This window comes from Alligator sinensis, unplaced genomic scaffold (genome assembly GCF_000455745.1).
Source record: "Alligator sinensis unplaced genomic scaffold, ASM45574v1 scaffold31_1, whole genome shotgun sequence".
Classification (NCBI taxonomy): Eukaryota; Metazoa; Chordata; order Crocodylia; family Alligatoridae; genus Alligator; species Alligator sinensis.
In genome coordinates this window covers 3,517,714-3,540,631 of record NW_005841884.1, presented here as the reverse complement: position 1 = coordinate 3,540,631, position 22,918 = coordinate 3,517,714, and the positions used below count along the sequence as shown (strand labels likewise).

Below are 22,918 nucleotides of genomic sequence, written 5' to 3'. Positions count from 1 at the left end.
CATAACAAAACATGTATGCAACAAAATATACAATAAAACATTCTACATGTATTAACATGTAGAACCACAGAGTACGATGTCCTCAACAGAGCAAAATTACCTGTAAATACAATTAAAGGAAGAAATGTAATGATTCTTTCAACTTTCCAAGCACTCTTGTTTGACACTGGCGAGGCCTCACCTGGAGTACTGTGTCCAGTTTTGGGCCCCACACTTAAAGAAAGATGTGCAGAGACACATTTATGAGGAAAGTCTGAAAGGATTAGGATTATTTAATTTGGAGAAGAGAAAACAGAGGGTGGATTTGATAACAATCTTTAAATATCTGAAGGGTGATTATAAAGAAGACGGAGAAAGACACTTTTCTATGGCTGTAGGGGACAAGACTAGGAGCAATGGCCACAAACTGCTGCAGAGAAAATTTAGGTTGGAGATTAAGAAGAACTTTCTGACTGTGTACATGGTTAAGAATTGGAACAGGCTAGGTTAGGCAGCCACTTGACTGGGATGGTTTATGCCAGGAATGATCTCTTCTTGAGCAAGGGGCTTCCCTAGGTGACCTCATGAGGTCCCTTCTAGCCCTGCGATCCTATGAGTTTACATGTGTCCTTTCCCAGAAGCAGACAGATCTCCATTTGACAACTTGTTTCAGGGAAACAATTTAAATTAAATTGCACTTGAATTCACTTCACCACACTCAATTGACAGCACACACCAACTGCTGAAACTTCAAAAACCCTTCATCAGGCTAAGGAACTCGAAAGCTTGCTTAATAACTATTCTCCAACTATTTGGGTTGGTCTAATAAAAGGTATCAAATTCACCCAAGGAACCTTGTCTTTAAAATGCACTTAAATTCAAATGCAGAGAAAATGGCCATTACTGAGAGCATAAAGAAAATCCTGTCCAGGGACTTGCTGGAAAGTCAGGGAAAGGTCTCAAATACCCTCTGTATGTTTCTTGTCCTATTTTGGTACCTACCTTTCTTTCTTCTAATGTAGATTGCTATTGAGATTGTCTGTATTTCACTTAAAGCCTTTTGATCCTGCAAGTCACTCTTCAGGCAGAACCCTTCTCTAAGCCCCATTTCAGTTTTTACTCTCCTCCTTCCATCTACTCAGTTCCTCAGAGGCAGCCAAACTTTAATTCAGACTTTCTTTAGACAAAGCCCGTTTTTGTTGAGAGGAAAATTTAGCTACAAATCTGAAATGTTTGGGAAGTGTAGCTGCTTAGAATGGAAACGTATTGACACCAATAACTCTGGACATTGCTGTCATTTAAAAGAATACCTTAAAAAAAAAAAAAAAAAAAAAAAGCAAAGAAAAGCTGAGTTTGGACTGATGTATAGACGTGGTAATTTCTCATGCTTTTCACACAGGTTGAAATGGACATTGTAGAAAAACTGGTAAAAATGGTGCCGTGTGAACATGAAGACCTGCTGAATATCACCCTCCGGCTTTTGCTAAACCTGTCATTCGACACTGGCTTAAGGAATAAGATGGTACAAGTGGGGCTACTTCCGAAACTCACTGCACTCCTGGGTAATGTTCCCTTTTACCCCGTGGAAGCCTTTCAGTTGTTTTAATGTGGTTGTTTAGCCTTTGACATCACTTTCCCAGGGAAAGATAAAGTGTTGGCTATTCCCAAAGAAGCAGTAGTTAGATTTGTCTTTTATCAGAAAATCTTTGCTTGCTACAGGAAATCTTCAACTATTGCTATGCCTCAATCTTTTTGAGTGAAGATTATTTCATAGACGTAGGGCTGGAAGGGACCTCAGAAGATCTTCAAGCCCAGCCCGCTGCCCCAGGGGCAGGAAGTCAGCAGGGGTCATAGGATCCCAGCAAGATAAACATCCAAATGTCTCTTAAAGGCGTTCAAAGTAGGTGCTTGACCCACCTCCAGCAGCAGTCTATTCCAACCCTTGGGGGCTCAGACAGTAAAGTTCTTCCTTATGTCCAGCCTGAAATGATCATGGGCAGAGTTTGTGACCATTTGATCTTGTTATCCCTTGGGGCACTCTGGTGAACAGACGTTCCCCCAGATTCTGGTGAACACCCCTAATAAACTTATAGGTGACCACCAGATCACCCCTGAGCCTGCACTTTTCCAGGCTAAAGAGTCCCATAGCTCTCAGCCTGTCATCGTAAGTTCTGTTTTCCTGACCTTTGATCATGCGTGTGGCTCTCTTCTGGACTCTCTCAAGCTTCTCCACATCCTTTTTGAATTGTGGAGCCCAAAACTGGATGCAGTACAGTAAGTTTTAGCTTATTGAGAAGGTTCTAGCAATTCGGTTCCAATCCAATCATTTTCTAGGTTCTCTTGGACTCTAGTTGATTTGATTTTATGTCTTGGTGTAATATGGAAGGTGTACTGGTAAGAGGTCATCTATCAAGTATTGATGATCAATAACCAGGTATCTATACTGTATCTCTTGAATCTATCAGATGTTTTTTAATAGCACTTCCTTTACTTCTGATTTGCCTGCGGATCTCAGAACCATAGACTGAGTTGTTTTTTAATGATTCTGGGGTTTTTTTCCCTCTAAGTGATACCACAAGATAATACTGGCAATGACTTCATTGTTCTGATAATTACCTCATGCAGTGTTGCAAGTTTTAAATTAATGGCTGTAGAGGATGCATGGACTGTTATATTAGTTAGTGGCCCGAGTTCATTCAGTTCCTTCAGTCAGTACTGCTTATGTAGTTACAACTTTCTGGTGCCTTAACAGAGGTACATGGAAGAGGATTGATAGCCTGAGCATCAGCTGAGATGACCCTTGGATAATGTGTGTGTAGTACAGGAATCCCAGATTTGGCCAGCTCCATACATGTCCCTTGTCAGTGGATATACCAACCATCTGTTGCTAAGGCCTGTAGCAGATATGCCTAAAATACCCCAGAATGCTCCCATCTATTGATTTATCAGCTGACCTTTCACTGGCTCCAGGGACTGCATGAGAACTTGAACCAACTCCGTGATCCCTGGAGTCAGCCAGTAATCAGCTGATTGTCAGGCACTTTGCCAGTGCAGGGGGCGCCTGGGAACATGATTCTGGGCTCCCCTTACACTGGCAAGTATGGTGCAATTGGGATCTGATCCCCGATCCCAAAATCACGTCTTCTGCCTTGTACATCTGGCATTGGTAGGAGGTGTAATTGTTGGGATCACAGATTAGATCCCATGGCGTCTTCAGAAGAATCTTTGTCAGAAGCCCAAGCCTTGCAACTTGGGGTCTTCTTGGATACTAAGCATCAGTGGTTGCCAGGAATGTATTGTATTGTTCACTTTTGAGATGGTTATGCCCATTTGGCTGGGATTATTTAGTTACCTTGCAGGGGATGGTCCTGCTTTGAGCAGGGGGTTGGACTAGATGAACTCCTGAGGTCCCTTCCAACCCTAACTTTCTGTGATTTCTTGTGGTAAGGCTAAACAAGACCACTTACAGAAAACCACACAACTTAGATCAGTTCCACCTCAGGAATGTCTGGACCTCTAGCCATAAATCTGAAATAATTTCCTTGCAGCAATGACAGGTTCAAATCTAGGCAGGGCTGGATTTGACTGTCATCCTCAAGATGGGTTGGTTTGCACCCTATATAAGTGAGGTTTTTTTTTTTACAGAACCTTCAAAGGTGAACTTCTGTTATCGGTGTGTAAACTATATGGATTGGTTCATTTTCTCAGTGTAGAGACTTGTCTGACTGTCATCTTATGAAATTTCCTATCCAAGCCCTGCCATGTGTCTTTGGGGATGCTGCCATCCAGGGGCTGCTACATTTGCTTTCAGTGGGAGTTGAGCATGTTGGAAAATTTGGGCCACAATTCATTAAATACTCTGGCAGAAAAAGGGCTCTGTGAAATGCTGTTACTTTTAATTGCAACATCTACATAAGTTGTTTTATGGGGATGTGGCCCAGAAAATGGAACTTGACATTTGATGGATGAACTTTCAGTCCCAACTGTGTTAGGAACACTTCATTTGTTTTTCTCCACTCTCCCACTTCCTGCCTTACCATTGTGTTTACTATTAGTTGATTTTGAAAATGTATACTGGGAGAGTAGTCATGAGCGTAAAATCTAGTCCTGTATACCTTGATCCTGGCAGTGAACAACTTCACTGATGCCTAAAAATAATTTCTTTCAAACTTTTTTCCACTTCCTACACCCCAGCTGTGTGTGTTAAATATCACTTTTCTCCAGCTGCGAAACAGAACTAGGAGAGGAAAGTAGGCAGGTTCCATTTAAAGGGTCATGTGACATTTAACAATAAGCCAGGCTGAGGGGTATGATCTGAACAGAAATCGTTTTTTAAAAATCTGATTAAAATCCTGTTGCTTCACATGATATGAACTGTAAGCACTTTGGGAAAAGGACTATCTTTTTGTTTGGTGTTAGTGCAGCATCTTATCTGTGATTGGGGCTCCTATGTGCCACCAGAACCACAAGTAACTATCATGCTTTAAATCACGAATGCTCAGCCCCCATGCTGCAGGGAAATTTTTAATATGCCCACCTCTCCCCAATGCCAAGTTACACCAAGCCCTGTGTGGCTTGATTGGGCTTGGGACCCTGCCCTTCGCCCCCAAGCCTACTGAGTTGTTGCCACATGGCCAGATTGGGCCTGAGACACCTTCCTGCCCCTGCAGCCAGGTAAGGGTTGGGCTGGGAGAGGTCATTGCTAGATGTGCAGATTTGGTCTGGGCCACCCCTCTGCGGCCACATCTGGCCTTGGCCTGCTGGGCCATTGCCTTGTGGCTGTATTGCATTCTCCCTCGCTCCCCCTGCCACGACCTGATTTGGGTTGGGCCGCTCCCCCCACCCTGCTTGTGGCCAGATCAAAGCTGGACTGGGCCCAGGCCCTGCCTACCCCATGCACTGTATCGGGCCCACACACCAAATCCAGCCTGAGCACCACCCACTCAGCCTCTTGGGGAAAAAGGGTTGGACCACTGCTCTCAATTATCCTGCAGTATCACAAACTGACCCCCAGTATCCTGTTGGAGCATGAAGCCTGCCGATGGCCATCGAGTGTGTATCTGCTTTTCACCGTTTTATGTGATGTAGTTATCAAGTTCCTCTTTAACATTATTTTTTATATACGCTTTGAAACCATTAAATGAAATACTGTCTCTTATTTTATCTGCTCTTCCAGGATTCAGTAGGATTTCTTTGATACAGTAGCTACAGCTCCTAAATGCAATTTGTGAGTAAGAACTCTGTGAAGCCTATATCTTTAGTGTTAAATACTTACATGCCAAATATCCCTGTTTATCCCAGTTACTTTGCACATTCAACACACATTGCTCGTGTCAGAGCACTTTCAGGTGAGCTGCAAATGTAAACCAAAGTGCTAATGTACCTTAACAGTTGTTGACAAGTTACCAAATAGTTCCTAATGCCATGGGGTCAAACTTGTCAGCTTGGGTTGCTGAACTTTAGCATTTGTGCCTACCATGCCTTTGAGTCTTTAGCACAGGGTTTGAGAGATTAGCACAAATTAAATATAGAAAGTATTTAAGAAAGAAGATGAGATTGTAAATAAATTAAAAGCAAGGCTTTTAGATGCGTGGCTGACGAGAGTTAGGTGTCTCAGGGTAGAGAACCAGCACAGTTTGACCTTGTAAAATAGCAAGTCAGTAGGACTCGGTGTTCTCCAGAGCCGTTTAGCAGCTTGAGAGCAGGAGTGGAGGGATCTCAGTTTAGGTTATGGGAGCTGGGAGATCTACTCATTACCTGCCTCTTACAGCACAGTTCAAAAGCTCCGTCTACACCTGGGATAGCAGCTAGATTAGATATTGATGGAGAAAGGTCATGTTTTCTTTCTCCCCGCCCATTTGCCCCAGATCCTCCTAGCTGCTGCTAGGAAGAGGTTGGGAATAGGGAGAAAGTAAAGGAAATCTTGTTCTTTCTCATCTTCCATTTATGTTTTCCTCCCATTTTTTAAAGGCTCCAGTGCCTTCTTCCATTTATAGTTCTGCCAACCAACAGCACAGTCAAACTGAATTTGTCTGTTTTTCACTGGCATGTACATGTTACAAAGCACAATGGTGAAAGTAACAAGACTCTTTGGGCATTTTTACACATGCATGCGCTGCAGTGCCCGGCGCTGTGGTGCATGCATTTGTATAAACGGTGAAATGTACGACAGCACGCAGAAAATGGCGGCAGTTTGCTTTTGAACTAAAACGCATCAAAAGTGTTTTAGTTCAAAAGTGCACCGGCTGCCGTTTTTTGCACATCAGTGCACATTTTGATGTTTGTCAAATGCATGCGACACAGCGCTGTACACGTCAGCTTGCATGCTTAATCGAGTCTGCTGTGATGTACTGGATCTCTGGCGTGTCACAGCATGAAAAGGTATGTGTATAAATACCCTTTGAGCCTTTTCTGGTTACTGAAGTTAATCAGCCTTAACTATGCTAAGAATGTTGAATTCTGGATTCTTTGCACATGTAAAGCCTATCACATAGCTTTATGTGTTTCCATCCTGAAAGAAATTGAAATGCTCATAATCTTGTGCTAGCATCTCCAAACATGTATCCATGTGAATAAGACAATGTTCACTCACTGGGTCTAAAGTTCCATTGCAGCCAGAGATGATTTTAATGGATACAGTGAGATGATCAGTTCAAATTGGCAGTAAGGTTTGTTTTGCATGTAGATAATGCGATCCTTTGGTTACATACCTGTGTTCTAGAAATGAAAGTTCTGGGCACCTTGCATGAACATTAACTATAAACATTCACATTACTTTTGGAGGTACTCCCAAAAGTACATTAAAGGCATGACCTCTTTCATAGGTCATAATCTGTTTTGTTTTGTTTTTTACTTAATGAGCTGGAGATGGCCTAAGCTGTTCACATAAGGCTACAACTTTCATACCAGTCAAGTTTTTCATCCTTTGCCCATCCTCATTGGTTTTCTTGGCAACATTTGGCAAGTATCTTGCTTTATCCAACCTTTCCTGAAACTTGCACTGCAAAACAAAGAACAAGAAGTCCTGTTTTGTCTCTCTGGTGATCAGCTCTCAGTACCATACACAACTCTGCTGAGTTGTACACTAAGCTTGTTCTCTAATTAACAGAGGGGGAAGGGTTCTTTAAGCATTCTATTGCTTTTATGAAGGTCTCTTTTAAAAGAGGCTTAACATATTTTTTTCCCTTTATTGGTTGGCTTGGCCTATTTGTAATGAACCTTAGTATGGAGCTTCAAACATCTGTTTGAGAAAGGAGCTTCCTATAGGCTACTGCAGTGTTTTTCCAATGTTAATAGGTTTCATTTATCCTATAAAGAAACATATATTTTCCTACCTGATCAAGTGAGCTAACAATAGGGGTCAGATGTGGTAAAGACCCTAACAAAAAGCACATGTCCAGCTGTCAGGGTGAGGTAAAGTCATATCAGGATTGCTTGAAGTTATTAATGGCAGTAAAATTTATGCTTCCTCCTGTTTTCCCAATTAAGTTGAGAAACCTTTTTTCTACGGTGGCTCGGCAGCAGCTGGTTCCAATACTCAGTGTGTGAATATTGCCTGGGGTGTCTCTCTTTCTTTATGGTAGAAGCTGACTGAACCACATTAAGTAATCATTCAAGTAAAGAGACCAGTCTGTTGGAAAACAGTAATTATTAAAGGATTTATTTCAGTTGTGGGTGTTTTATCATTTGCAGTGAGAATAGGCACTTAGCTTTGCAAGCCTGGCCAAAGTTAGACTTTCCACTTGTTAGTTAGACATCTAAATAACTAGCCTAACTTTAAATACTTCTGAGAGGCCAGCATCTCCAGGAGACTTTAGCAGGGTATTGGGTGCTAAGCACATCTAAAATTAGGCTGTTTAATTGGATATGTAAATATGGATCCACATATGGACCCATAAATATAAATATGCCACAGTCCAGCATAAATTTTTAATATTTGTTTCTGATTTTATTTGTGTATAAATGATCAAAACGGAGGCTTTGAAATCAAATTAATAATTTATGGCATTGGAGGAAGGAATTTAAATCCCCTGAGTTCATTAAAAAACAAAACAAAACCCCGATAAAGCTCTTCACCAAGCCCTCACTGCTTGTTTATTATAAATGTAATGAATTGTCAGGAAAGCGTTAATTCAGCTCTTTTCATAGCACAGTAATCTCTTTTTTGTGCTTGTTTACAGTAATCAAAACCAGTTCCTCTTTGGAGCCTATACTGTCTGTCACTTTATATGATTCTTTTAAGTTAATGCTGTTAGAAGTAGTATGTCCAGGGTCAGATTCTATTCCACCTATTAGATAGCTACATGGAATTAGGTGCCTAATTGTAATTCTGTTCCAAACTTTTAAAGTCCTTGAAAATCCATGAATGCATTGACTTTTATGACACACTGGCATCTTACCCTAATGATTAAGTTATAAAAAGCAGCTGGGAGGAGGCACACTCACCCGCTTTTTGCATTATCTGTTTTTCAGGGACTCTACTAGAGAGGAACAGAATTGCTCTAGGCACCTAACTCCATTTACATGCCTAATACATGGAACAGAATATGACCAAAGGTGTTCTTCCAACCTGTAGCTATTAGTAATATTTCTAGCATGGAAGTTATAACATTTTATTATTGCATGGGTAATTGAATTATTTTGTAAGTATTGCTACATGTGTCACAAAAGCAAGTTAAAAATATCCATGATGAATCATGAGTGGTGCTGCCTGAAATGGTGACATTTTAAACTTTAGATGAAATAACTTGGATGCCAAAACACATTACAAAGGGGGAACATTAAATTTCAGTCTTGATGGAGAAAAGGCAAGGGAACTTTTTGCTGCTAATGCTCCTCCTAACCTAAAGAAGTCTACAGAGGGAGGGTCTGCATGAGAGGCATGCCTTTTCCAAATTATAGTACAGAGAAGCACTTCCTTGAGCTCAGCTGTGCTTTTCCACAGTGTAACCACTTCAGTTTAGACATACCTTATAAGACATGTGGATGCAGCAATTGCCTCCTAGTAACCTCATACAACCAAATGGAGAAAAGTGTGGAGGAGAAAGAAGAAAGCCCTGAACTGGAAAGGCCAAGGGTGGGTGAGCTGGGAAACTCTCATGCATTCAAATTTTTAAGGATATTTTGGAAGAAAGCATCTAAACTCTAGACTAGAGAGAAGTCTATGATTTTCAGTGGCAGATGACAGAACAAGGAGCAATGGTCTCAGGTTGCAGCAAGGGAAGTTTAGGTTAGATATTAGGAAAAACTTTCTCGCTAGGAGGGTAGTAAAACACTGGAACATGTTACCCAAAGAAATTGTAGAATCTCATTCCTTGGAGGTTTTTAAGACCTGGCTAAACAAATTTTCTCTGATTTCTCCTATAGAGTTCCTCATTCCCCTTGCTCAAGTGTAGGGATGGGGACAGACATTTAGGAAGGTTTAGGGGAGGTTAGACTGTGTTAAAAATGGCCACCTGATCTAACTTAGTTTGCCCACATATGGACCCTTACACTTAGATCCCTAGTTAGGGCAATCTAAGTGCAAGCTATACAGAAGTTCCAGGGAGGTTAGATCAGTCAAAAAATGGCTAACCCGATCTAATTTAACTGTACTTCTGAGGTTCACTGAGTTAGATTGGGTACAGTCAGACTGATCTAACTGAACTTCTGTCCACTTTACAAGTACAGCCTTGGGACTGGGAAAGCCCAGCTGCTGGCCCCAGCCCTGGGGCTGAGCTTTTCTTACCCTGCCCTCCCACCCACAGGCAGACCAGCCAGCCTTCCCATACCTGCAAGCTGTTCTTGATACAAGGAGATAACCTGCACCGAGTGCAAGGTTACACAATAACCTCGGTGCAAGGAGACAACCCTCAAAATAAGTTGGGGTGCGGGAAGTACAAGCAGGACTGATGGGGTATTGGTTTGCTGGGAGGGGGTGTTTGGTGGTGGGAAGAGTCAGGGAGCTAAAATAGCCCCTGGCTGGGGAGAGAGATCCCACCAAACCCCACTTCTCACACAGAGCTGCTAGCTCCCCTTGATCCTGCCAGTCCGTCCCCCCGCAAGTCACTAGTCCCTGCCCCTTGCTCCACCTTTACTTCAATTGGGCTCCCAGCACAGGTGAACGCTAGTAAAACTGACACAAGCAGTGGTTTGCAGGATCAGGGGCAGTTCAGTGGCATTTGGGGGAGGGGAGCACAGTGGGGGTGCTGGAAAAGTCAATGGGGGTTTGTAGGAATCGGAGAAGGTCTCTAATCCTGCCAGTCCCCCCAAGTCCTCCCTGTGGACCCCACTAGCCCCTTGATTCTGCCCCAACACCCCTGTGGATCCCACCTGCCCTTCGCCTTCCCCTGATTTACTTTAGCTCAGGCTCCCAACTCTTATCTAATAACTAGGGATCCTAGTTTTCTCTAATGAAAAAAAAATCCAAAATTTTCTGATTAAAAAACAAACCCCAAAATCCACATTTTTCCATGATTTAAAACAAAACCTCCTCTCTGTCTCTGTCTTGTACGTATATGTGTAGAGAGAGAGAGTGGCATTTTGTTTTAATCACGGAAAATCGTGGATTTTGTTGAGTTTTATTTTAAATCAGAAAAATATGGATTTTTAAATTAAAAATAAAACAAAACAGGATCGCTGCTAATCACCGAGTTAGGATGGGGTGGGGGGCACACTTTTAACCCCATATAACCACTCAAAATTCTCAGAATAACATCTGTATGAAGCCTAGAAGAGCAGCTGCAGTGTCTTCCTTCTCCAGAGCAGTTCTGATGAACAATCCCACCTTCTATATCCCTTCTGTTTCTTCTTTGGAGACTTTGAACTGATCCAAAGGGGAAAAAAATCATGCCAACATCTGAAATAATTACTATGCTGATATAGTTTTAGGGTAAGACCTGATGTTAAAGTAGAAGTTTAGTATCTGTTTAGTCTTATAATTTCATAGGATGGGGGCTAAAGCACTTGCATAATTTTATAAGGGAAAAAATCTTTATTTCCTGGGGCTTTGCTTCTTAGCCCCTTATTCTGTGAGCACACACGATTTTAGATTCATGTGCAGGAGTAGTCCCACAGAGGTCTTTGGAACTATCCATCTGAAGGATTGAAGCCTTAATAAGTGTTTTGTATTTTAGAAATTATCTTTTCATGATCTGGTGGCCATCTTCCTGTCTCAGTTAACAAGTGATCTTTTCTATTAACAGAATGCCCCATGCTGTTATTTCCTTTGAAATATTATCACGTGGTTTTCTCTTCCAACTTTTTGCCATCAAGGCAGCGAGCACCTTAAAGCTATCAGAAGGAATGTTTGTTGTTTAGCATTTCGGTTGGCTACGTTTCTTTGGGAGACCGAAAGACTGTCAGTAGATCCCTTGGCTATTTCACTTTTGGTCTATTCATTAGGTGATTTAAATTTCTTGAGCAGTAATTTTCTGCACAGGTTTCCATTAACTATGTTAAAAGTCCACACTCCAATAGTTTTGTTCCCCATCTTTACTTCCTTCTTCTTTAAACCTTCAAGCTATAATGCTGCAAAAAGTGAGGAAGGTGGTGGGGTGACTCTTTACTGCATCACTTGTGTGAAACTTAGAAGTTCAGCAGCAGAATTTTATTTCTATGTACTGTGAAAATCAGATGCCACAGAAAACTTTGAGCCATCAGAGTCCAAGAAATGCAGTCCCAAAGGGCATTAAATAATGTCAGAAAGGTCTGTAAACTGTCTCAGTAATGGGATACATTGCTGGAGTATAAGGATGAAAAGAATCCAAATGACCAGTATCACAAATCATAGTGTGGACATGTTGAAGTGGATTTATGTAAGTGTGTACTTTCACAAATTTGTATTTTCAATTATATCGTACCTGTGTAGAGATTAACTTGGAATATGTTTTTAGTCTTATAAGATTAGTAATGGATCCCTTGAATAGGAAATGGATTTCCATATAATGTTCTAGTCACCTTTTTGTGAATGAGGCTTTTTAAGAAAGTCCTGCATGCTAATTTTAAAGGCATGTTTATCTTTACAAAATTTCTCTGCTCATGTCAAGGCCCGGATTTTCTTTAGCTGGGTCTAAGCAAAGAGGGAAACCATTTTTGGCTTACAAAGTTATTCATAAGTGGCGGTAGTCTATTTCACAGATCTTGTTTTGGTTTGTCATCTTGGTCTTGCCCAGAGAACTTTTTGATCCTGTTTATTCTGTGGGTGAGGAAAAAATGTAATGGTATCTTCTACTTCATCTTGCATTTTGTCTCCTTTTAGTCTCTAATGAGCCACTTCCCTGCTCAATGTTGTGTATTGTGTGCTATAATGATCTGAGAAATCTGAATAGCCAGTAACTGTCTTTTTCCTGCACAGTCTGATTCAATTTATATGGATGAGAAATTCTGAATGGTAAAGATATGATTGTTGCATAGAAAGGGCAAACCTCGGATTAGGGGAAAGGCTGGAGAATCAGAAGTGCTCGGCACATCACTCCCTTGTGTGCTGTTGGCTTCAGAAATAGGTATCCCAATGGGCTGCTAGGCTAGAGAACATCTTTGACCTTTTTTCTATCAAGAGGCATTGCTGACACAGTGACTTTAATTATATCTCCTTTCTTTTGAGTTTTAATAATGTTTGCAATATATTTTTCAGACACTAGATGACTGCTTTCTGTATAATTTATAATTCTGTGTGTTTCATGGTAAACAACGGAGCCAAAGCCAGAATTCCCTTTGTGCTGACACCCACTTTTGTCTGTGGTTGAAGCTGTCAATTTAATAAGTAACTGAAAATTAATGTTTCTGTGAAAAAATTCTACCCAGAGACAAACATGTAGCATATGAAATATCAAGGGATTGACTTTTTTGGATTAAAGTTAGGAGAGTGGGTTTTAAAATTAGATTTATAATGGGAAGCTAGCTTCCAACGTAACTAAAGTGACATAAGAGCTCGGACTGACTTGTAATTCATAAACAATTTAACATATTGTTGTCATAGTCTAATCCTTTTTCAGGAAGAACAGGTGCAAACTCTTAGGATTTCTTTTCTTAAAAAAGTTTAATCAGATTGGTACATACTGGATGCATCTACATACGGATTTTAATGTGCAGTAGACTTTTACTGCACATTAGTGTCATGTAAAAAATTGTGACATTACACTAATGTGCAGTAAAATAATCTACTGTGCATTAAGCGTTACTAAAAAAGCATGCAAATGCATTACTGTGCATAGCCTAATGTGCATTAATTTAGTACCTCATATTGGAGGTACTAAATTTTAATGTGCATTAGAAAAGGCACATTAATGCAGGTGTAGACATGCTCACTCTATGTAAATTGAGTTGTCATGCATTTAAACCATATACTGATTAACCTGCATCAGAGTTGGTAAAATAACATAACTTCTTACTGGGATTTTTTTACTTTTTATCTAGCCCCTTTTTGTATAATTCTAGGATCATTGCTAATTACGACACAGGGATGGGCTTTAATAGAATAACCTCAAATATGTTGCAGTCTTAAATAAGGGATACCAGTTTAGTCGTACAAGATAATGCATGGATAGGTGGCCACCTTTAAATTTTTGCCCTACTAGAATCCTTGTTTTAATTTCCCTAATGTTACTGTATCACTTAAATCTTTGGGCTTTTGATAGTTTTGGGCTTGAAGCTTTAATTTAGAATTGTTATGTCATTTAATATGTATTTGAGAGTTTGCTTTGAGTTGTTCATTTTTTTCATCATAGAGTATTTAATGTTTTGCACATGGGGTGTGCTGAATATATTTCACTTTAAGTGGTGACATTGTTGATTGCATTAGAGACGAGGGCTACTTGAATTACTGATGCCATTCCATTTGGATAATTCAGTCCATAACTTTTTATTCGTGCTCTGTATTACATTTATAAAGCTGAATCTGCTACTGAAATTCATGTTCACTTTCTAGCTCTACTCTGGGCACAATTTTTTTTTCTTCATTGCAGAGCTAATGGAGAACCTTAATCATAAGGTCACAAACTTAGCTAAAGTACAGGGCCAGATCCTGAAATTACTTCACTGTTTTAGCATGATCCTTGTTTAGGAACAGTTGCCACTGAAGCCAATGGGTACTTAGCTTTCATAAGAACTTGTTAAGGAATTCAGGCTTTAGTCCATAAGTACCAGGGCATGAATTCTTGCTTATGCTTGAAGCCTAAAAGTCTGAAGCCATTTTCGAACACGGATCCCATCATGCATTTATTTCCCATTCTAATTTGCAGAAAACTGGTTGTGAAAACAGCCCAAAGGACTTAAAGTTTTTCCACGCCAGCTGTTCCAGCTGAACTACAGCTGCAAATTAAAAAAAAAAAAAAAAAAGATTGTTTCTATAAACTGTTGAGTATATTTTATAACGGCAATAATTCCCACAAAATCAGTTACTGTAGTTAATGACTGGTTTGTTAAGGCATTAACTGCCCTCAGCTGGGAATGACCAATTTCTCTGGAATGGTTGTATAAGTACTAAGGATAATTTAGTAACGCTTTCAAATAATGATTTGGTTAATTAATGGTAAATTCTTGTGGAAATCCTATCAAAGTACTTATGACCTCCACATTTAATATCCAATGAGTTCATCATGATTCATGTTTATTGCCATAAATACTGAAGAAATCCACAATAACTAGGCCATTATTTTCCATGCCTGCCTTTACTGCTTTAGGCAATTTGGCTAATCCACCTTCAGTCATTAAGTGCCCGATTCTCAAAACTACCAGTCTTTGCAAGGCATAATATTGGCACATTACCAAACTTTGGTGATTTTTTTTTTTTTTTTTACGCACAAATTGTTGGCAGATTTTTTTTCCTAGCTAGGGGAATAATTGATGCCTACTGTACAACTCATAAGGAAGTCTTTAGCAGTGACTGGATTTGCATATGTAGCCTCAGGCTGTGGTCTAAAATAGTAGAAAAGGTACCGCACCCTATTCCTTTATGGCTCCCATACTTAAGAATAGAGCTCTTCTTTGCCTTGGTTCATTGTGGGTTTGGGACTTTTTGCAGCCAAGGTCTGAAATAATGGTTGACTCAGAGTTTAATTTGGCAACAATCAAATGAAAATAATATAACACAGGATGCCCTTGCTCAGCTCAGTCTTTTAAGGTCCTAATAAGACCTTAAGATCCACTACTCACAGTATCCATTTTAAAGAGTCAAAGCCATTCAGACCAAAGACAGCTGGCTTATCTGTGCATCAAGCATTAGACTAAAGTATAGCATTGAACCTATGCTGGTTTGTAATGCCAATCCCTGAAAGTGTTCCATGTTCTTTAGGTAAATGAACATTGGGAAGCAACAGCAAAAATAAGTATGTCTGCTTAGGGCTTATATTAAACTGAGGCACAATAGTCTGATTTCATAGAGAAACTGCCACTTTCTGTGATCTTTATGAGGAGGAATTGATCAGTGATGGCTGCCTCAAAGTGTTAGTGTTTTGCCAGCATCTCACTATTTCCAATTTAAATATGGGTGCAAACTATGGTATCACTACTATTGTGTGGAGTAACTGTGAGTAAGTGTTGATTTGGTGACCTCTATCCTGATCTGGCGCATAACAGTGTCCAGAGAAGTGCATTAATCTCACCTATTGTCAAAAAGCGAAGAACTATGGAAATATAGGGCTGGAAGGAACCTCAGGAGAATATTTTGCCCCGGTAGACTCTTAATATTATTTTTGTTAAACTAGTTAATTATATTAGCCAGATGTCTATTTATAACCAACAGTGCAATAGACACTATTGATTTCCTAGCTGGCAATTTCTACAAAGGGTAAGTTTTGGAGTGAGACTGAATTCCCTTTTCAGTACTAGAGAGTAGAACCCTGCAACGGATGGGGAAGCATTAATTTCCAGATGGTTGCTTTGGGGAAACTGGAACTGCCTGTGCCCAGCCTGTCAGTGTTCTGGGGGTAAAGTCTTTGATTCTCAGAATGATAGCCCAGAACCTTTTGCTAAAATCTCTCACTCTTTTCTTGTTTAAGAAAAACTGTTTTAGTGATGTAGAATTTAAAAGCTATGTTTCTTATAATCTTAAAGAATTGGATTTGAAATCCTGAATTAACAGGAATATACAGTAACTAAAAAGTTAAGTTTTTGTTGTTAACACTGAGTTTTGTGTCTTTTTTTCTAGCAAATGAGAGCTACAAGCAAGTAGCAATGTGTATTCTGTATCACATAAGTATGGATGATCGCTTTAAATCAATGTTTGCATACACAGACTGTATACCACAGGTATGTGTTTTTCTTGGTGATGCATTTACAGATGCATTCTCCCCCTCTTTTCCACTCCCTCCCCCTCAACTAAACATAACATTTGTTCCCTTCCCTCTAGCTTGTGGTGACACCTGCAGGTGGTAATGGGAACAAGTGATTCTACCTAAGCAAATTAACAGCTCTTAATTAATAAGATGACTTCACTATACTTGCTAACTTTAAGCAATCCTCCATAAAAGGAAAAGGTCAGCAGATCTTTTTCTACCAGTGTCTGACAAATGAGACGCATCACTTTCTTGGTGGTATGACAACCAGATGAATGCCCAGCAGAAGACTGCAATGGTGAAAGGAGATTAAAATGGGTTCCCTGTATATTTCTGGCATGTCTCTTGGAGAATTTCGCTTCTGTAGGTATAACAGGTGTTCCTTTCCAATTCCATTTAGAATCAAAATGTCAGTGTCTACTGCATTATAGGATATGAAATGGATATCAGCCAAGCAAATGCTGCACCACTACATGGACTGACAATTCCTATTCTGATTGAAGTCATGCAGCATAAGGAAAAGGCAAAAATTGTATAGTAGGGAAATAAACCCTTGTTTACTGAACTTTATAGGCTAAAGACTAGTCTTACACCTCTTGCTGTCTCGCCTTGCAGCTCAACTTGGGCACAATAATCAATAAAAACAATTTTTTGTTTAAAAATAAGTTATTGGTGCTCTTAAACAGCTATATAAACTGTTTATTCTGGGCAGTTATTGAGGCTAGAGTTGAGACCAGAGCCTATAATACACAAGTATAAGAAGCCCTCCAGTAGCTTTTTCAGAATTGCACCACAGCATTTTCATTCCTGCCAAACATGTTTTTAACATCAAACATATCCAGGATGGGAAGTTGCCACGGAAAGTTTTAAGAACATTTCTAGTCATTATTTCATAACAAAAATTGTTATGTTTTTCCAAATTGGGAAGGAGGAGAACAGGGGATGGAGAGGAAGAGTAAGATCTAATGGGAATAGCTAGTGTATATTACAAAATACTCTTGTCGACATCCTGCTGATTGTTTTTGCCACAAGATAGAATTTTATGTTAGGAAGCCTGGGTGATAAAAGGGACCTCTTTCTGAATTTTTGCCTGCCAAGCCAGAGGTCTTGCTTTGTGGTTTGGGGCTCAGTTGTTATGTACTTACAGGAAATATTGGCATTGTTCTAGAGTCTCCAGTGCCAAATGTAAAGAATCATGGAAATTCAATAATGTCACACTCTGAGCATTTAAATGATATCCTTGTTCTGATAGGCATTGGCTGTTCAAAGTAATGCTTATAAGGTTTGATCCAAAGCCCAGTGAAGTAAATAGTAAGACGCCCATTGACTTCATCGGGCATCAGATCAGGCCTGTAATGCCTACTAATTTTAAGGAAGTCTGAGACCATTATGAATGTTTACCTCTCTTATTTAAGTACTTCATCAGACTATGTCTGGAGACCCTGGTCATCAAAACATATATTTTGATTAGCCAGTTAGTTTAGATGCACATGCATGTACATATTGACAGCAGGTCACAAGTAAAGTTAATAAGCAATACAAAGGTCAGAGACAGAGCTCTGGGGTGATAATGATGAGGGAATGTCCTTTCAAAAGCCTTCGTGACCTATTGTGAAGAGGTTTATAGGCCTTGCACACCAAAGAAGGAGTTAGACATATTAAGATCCAGCAGCAACCCACATGGCTCAAATAGTCAATTGGGGTCCAAGCCCAGGTGCAGTCAGACAATAAAAGGAGAATGCATGCAGTTAAAAAAGGGGCTGAGAGAAGCTCCAAATATCTAGGCTCGAGGCAACTACCCAAAAAGGGGCATGCGGAATGTTTACACAGAAGAGGTCTAATGGCACTTCCCTTTCCTCACTTTTCTATTTGAGAAAAATCATAAAGTTGAAAATGTCCTAGGGTCCAAATATGAGTATTGTGGAAAGTGAACTGTAACTGGCTCAAACTCCATCTTAGACTGCTACTAGAAGGAACATCCAAGCATTTGGGGAAGAGGAGGAAAGAGAAAGCTGCTAAACAGTTGTGGGAATTAAAATGTTAGAAAATAATAGTAATAGTTATTTATCCTTCTAATAAATACTTTTTTTTTCCTAATGGAAATCCATGTCCTCCACCCCTCCCCTGTCCCCTCTTCCGCACTAAATTGTTTTTAACTGTGGTTTTTATACAAAATGAAAGCGCGATTCTTCACTAATAATAGGGCATTTTCCATTGTGTTGGAGGGCTGTTGGCATGCTTCTCGGATAGCTATTTCATAAACAGAAGGATGGTACCACAACAGCATTCACCCTGCTGTAGTTTATTGCTGCATTAATATTCCACCTCATTTCCATAAGGATTTGAAATAGATCTGGATCATTCTTCACCTATGCTTCCATTAAAAAAATGTGCTGCCTTTCATTGCAGTTAAACTGCAGCCACTTGAAAAATGCTTGTGTTGAATTGCCCTTTGCAGAAGGGTTGCAATATTGTGCAGCTGTAATGGTCCAGGGAATATGCAAGAAGCAAGTTCTGTTTGGTAATTTTTATTGGCTTAACTATATAAGTGAGAGAGAAGTTAGACAAGTTTTGGGGGACAATGTGCTATTCCATAGGTCTGGGTAAATAGCAGAAGCAATGTAAGCTAAATACCAGGTAAAATGGGCTGCTGTAGTGACCCATAGGGACAGTGGGTAGGGAAGGTTAGTGACTGAATAGAAAAGGTGTTGCCAGTCTCTTCTGTCCTCAGCCAGACAAATTCCATGTCTGCAGTCCTGGCTGGTACATCTGGCATGTGCAGTGAGTTGGGAACCTGGCTATGTCGTGCTTGCAGACCAATTGCATGAGTCAGTATCCTTCCTTTGAACATGATCTGAAAGGGGCTGCATTATCCCAGGTAAACATCCTTGTGTATTCCAGGAGTTAATGGGTGCTACTCTAGTAACAGTTAAAAGCAAGTATTAACAGTTGATTCTTGTTTAGACCTCAGCAATGCGTGCTTTGTTTAAATAGGTGCAAATGCCATCCAGATGCTTATAAAAGCATTTATTGGTAATAACCTGGCCAATCAAAAGGCATGGTTAGGCAGTGATGTCATGGTGATATTTAATATTTTACCACAAAGCAGTGTATAAAGATCTCCGCAGCGACCCACATGTTTTCCACCACAATTGTTCCGTTTGGCTCGTCTTTGATCTGCAGGCTTCTTTTTAGCTTAATGCTGGTAAACATCCTCTCTTGACAGCACCTTTTGCTCCTGTCCGCCATTATCTGCTGAAGTTCAGAAACCAGAGCATCACTTCAAACAGCAGAGTTAGGGAGTAGTGGCTCAGAAGAGATTCCTGAGGCATGCAGCTCTGGCATAATCATTCAAAGATGTTAGAGCTGAGGTTGGGGAGGGGGTTGGACAGAGGTGTATGTGAACAGAGAGCTGTGGGGGTTGGCCTCTGGTCACTGGTAAATAAGTGAAGTCAGGTGCCAGAGAGTCTAGACACAGTGATTTCAGTCCTGGGTCTGTGGTATCTGATACTCAATATGGGACTTGTCTGATTGAACACTACTGCCTCTTCATGGCACATGCTGCAGCCTTTTTACTGCCTTCCTGTTAAATCAGTAAAAGATGACAATGGACATAGTAAAAGCAGAACAAATTTAATTTTAATATTTCCTATTTGGCAGCAATTACTCTTCCTTTTGAAGTGGCACGAGGAGCAATCAAATTAAATGAAGACATAATGGGAAACATGGAACTCATACAAAACTATTAGTTTAAAATTTGAACTGGTTTAATTGAAACTGGAAGGGGTTTTTTCCTTTTTAAAGAAAAGTTGCTTGGTAATGAACAATGTAATCCTGTTATGTAAAGCACTCAGTTTACATAGATTTTTGCATCAAGTGTGCTATGCAAATGTTTCTTTTTAACACACACATAATTTGAAGAACTTTTTAATTTAAAGTTTCCTGTCATGAGAATTTCTAGGGGAGAATTTCACCCATTTGTTCTATTGCCAGTCTTATGCTGATTAATTTATGTTCATAATAAATAACAGGCTTATACATTTAATAAAGATTTTTATAAGAAGCTCTTAAAACTAACTAGGGAAATATGATTAGGAGGAAATCAGTGTTAGCTTTTAAATCAACCTGTGAAAGTTCCCTGCAAAAAAAAAAAAAATCATTGCTCTATGACCTAGATATGTTTTTATTTATTTGGCAGTCCCTTTGCAATGACAACCTGATATCTGGCAATGGGTAAACATTTTAAATCACTGCATGAAAATAATACTTTTGTCAAATTTTAAATCACTGCATGAAAATACTTTTGGCAAACTTCCTCACGTGTCTATGGTACAGTTGCCTCTCAGCTGTTGTTCTTTCTCTGAATATATGTAGGTAGCTCCCCACTCCATCTTATGCTTAATTCATAATCATTCAATATGCCATATATATGCTTGTAAGGAGTACTCAGCAAAGATGCAGCTAGTTGGCTTGTTACAATGGTTAGTGTTTTCTTTTGTTGTCCCATCCCTGTCATAGTGATGTCCTGTTATTACATTCTGTCTCTTTCCTATTGAAGATCAACATTTTTAAGGTAATTCCAGCCTTGTAGTTGAGCTACTTTGTGTTATGATCCTAACAGGCCTCACAAACTAAGTAGCTTGATTTTTCTCAGGACTCAATTGAATAATCAACCAGTGCACTACAAGCCTGGGCTTGATTTGACGCTCCCTTATGTGGTGCTCTAAGGGTATTGGCAGAGATGAAAACACAGACTGGTATTTTGATATGGATGGTTTTCATGTACTAGATTGTTTGCTGTAAGTGGGCAAAAATTAGAGTGGGTATGTGAGCTATGATGGAGTAGTGAAGACAGGAACAGATTATTTAGATTAGTGGCAAGCTGTAGGCATTTGGGGGGAATTCAGTAGCAGGTACTACAGGTGTCACCGATTTTTCTATAGCAGCAATGGGAAGATGTATTTTCGGTGGTAAAGGTTAGCAGATGCTGTCAAAGGTAAGTGCAGCCTGTGAGTTGCTGCAGAAGGGATCAGTGCCACATAGCAGAGGAATAATGGCTCAGGGCTTAGGTGTCCCTTCCACTAAGTGCCACTGCAATCTGGTTCCAGTATCTTGTAGGCCAGATTTGGCCTGAGGACCATAAGGTTGTTGTCCCTTAGCTTAGAAAGTGCAAAGAACTCATCACAGCCAGTAGACTGGTGTTAATTTATGGATAAGTACTGAGTACACTCAGTCTACTAAAGCAGCAAAAGTGGAATATAGTAAACCAATTATTTGTAGCACCTTTATAGTCTCTTCCCCACCAAGAATAATACATTTAATACATAAGGACCATATTAAAATACTTGTGGCAGTTTAACCACTCACAATCAATATGTCTTCTCTCACTCACATTTTACCAAACCAAATCCAATTCTTTTAGAAAAAGTGACAGATGATTGCAGTTCTTTAACAATTTTTAACCCTCGCTATCTTCAAATGCTATCTTAGTATTCATGATGATTTATAATGGAGATTAACTTGTAAACAAATGTAAAGAGTATAACTATCTTCAGATCTTCTCTTTTTCTTATGCTTTGGAAAATGTAATGACTTGTGTGTGTTTGTGTGTCTTTAGTTAATGAAGATGCTCTTTGAGTGCCCTGATGAACGTGTTGACCTGGAGCTCATTTCCTTCTGCATTAACCTTGCTGCTAATAAGAGAAATGTGCAGCTAATCTGTGAAGGTAAGTATCTTGGATTAGAAATTCCCCAGTGCTACTTTTACACAATACCTTTTCAGAATTAGACCCATTCTTAAAAGATCTTTTCTTACTTTACAGAAAATTTTATGTTTTTTCTCCAACCTGTGGCTTTGTTACACATTACTCTGTGCTAGCTTGAGTTTAGAGCAGTCTTGTGTAGGTCAGCAGTGTCCTGGAAGACTGAAAGGTAAGAATTCCCCTGTCCCTGGGACTCCCCGGTACCCAGCTTATTGTGGCTGCCTGCACTGTCTTCTTGAGAGAGCAGGCAGGGAAGAGTTAATCTGACTGCCCAGTCCCTGCCGCTGCCAACCTGCTGCTCTTCTCCAGGCTGAGCCCAGCCTAGAGAGCAGCCGTGGCACTGGTTGAGCAGGTAGGGTAACACTTCTCTGCCTGCTCCCCCCCAAGACAGACAGTGGTGGCAGCCACAAGTAAGTATGGGAGGGGGCAGGGAGCGGGAACTTGAGATATTGGTGAAGGCAGGTGAAGGCAGTGTGCCCAATGTGGGACAGCAGAGGAGGGGTGGGTGGGGTGTTTATACTAACGTAGCCTAGAGTGGCAACACATTAGTATAATATAAGATGGGTAACCCATCAGAGAGAAATCTTGGCTTCAGTGTCATAACTTTAAGCTGCCTAAAGAGTGCTTGAAACTAGTTTCAGATGTTAATGTGCGGACAATCCAGGAGTTAAGAGCTCCAGGAGCTGCCTAAAATTGAAGTGTAGCAAGACCCTTAGATTCCACTAATCTTTGTCATGCTTTTCTTTCTTACTTGGATCATTTTTGTGAAAACAGGATTTCTTATACTTCACCACTTACCTGGTCTTCAGTGTTGGAGCTAATTTTGTCTTGTACGTTTTGTAGAGTTGTTTATACATTGTGTAACCTGAGGCCTGATTCCATTGTTGGTGCTTTCAGCTACATAAAGTACTCCCTATATATATA

At 40.0% G+C, this 22,918-nt stretch overlaps 1 protein-coding gene across 2 annotated transcripts in view; it reads left to right on the top strand.

Moving 5' to 3' along the window:
• The window catches only part of KIFAP3 (kinesin associated protein 3), a 110,987-nt gene that overhangs the window by 20,704 nt on the left and 67,365 nt on the right, over nucleotides 1–22,918 (top strand). For both annotated transcript variants that reach the window (XM_025196770.1, XM_025196771.1), the window contains exons 9-11: nucleotides 1,379–1,541; nucleotides 16,106–16,206; nucleotides 21,850–21,958. In XM_025196770.1, coding sequence (XP_025052555.1) covers nucleotides 1,379–1,541; nucleotides 16,106–16,206; nucleotides 21,850–21,958 — 373 coding nt within the window. The remainder of the gene's footprint in view (nucleotides 1–1,378; nucleotides 1,542–16,105; nucleotides 16,207–21,849; nucleotides 21,959–22,918) is intronic.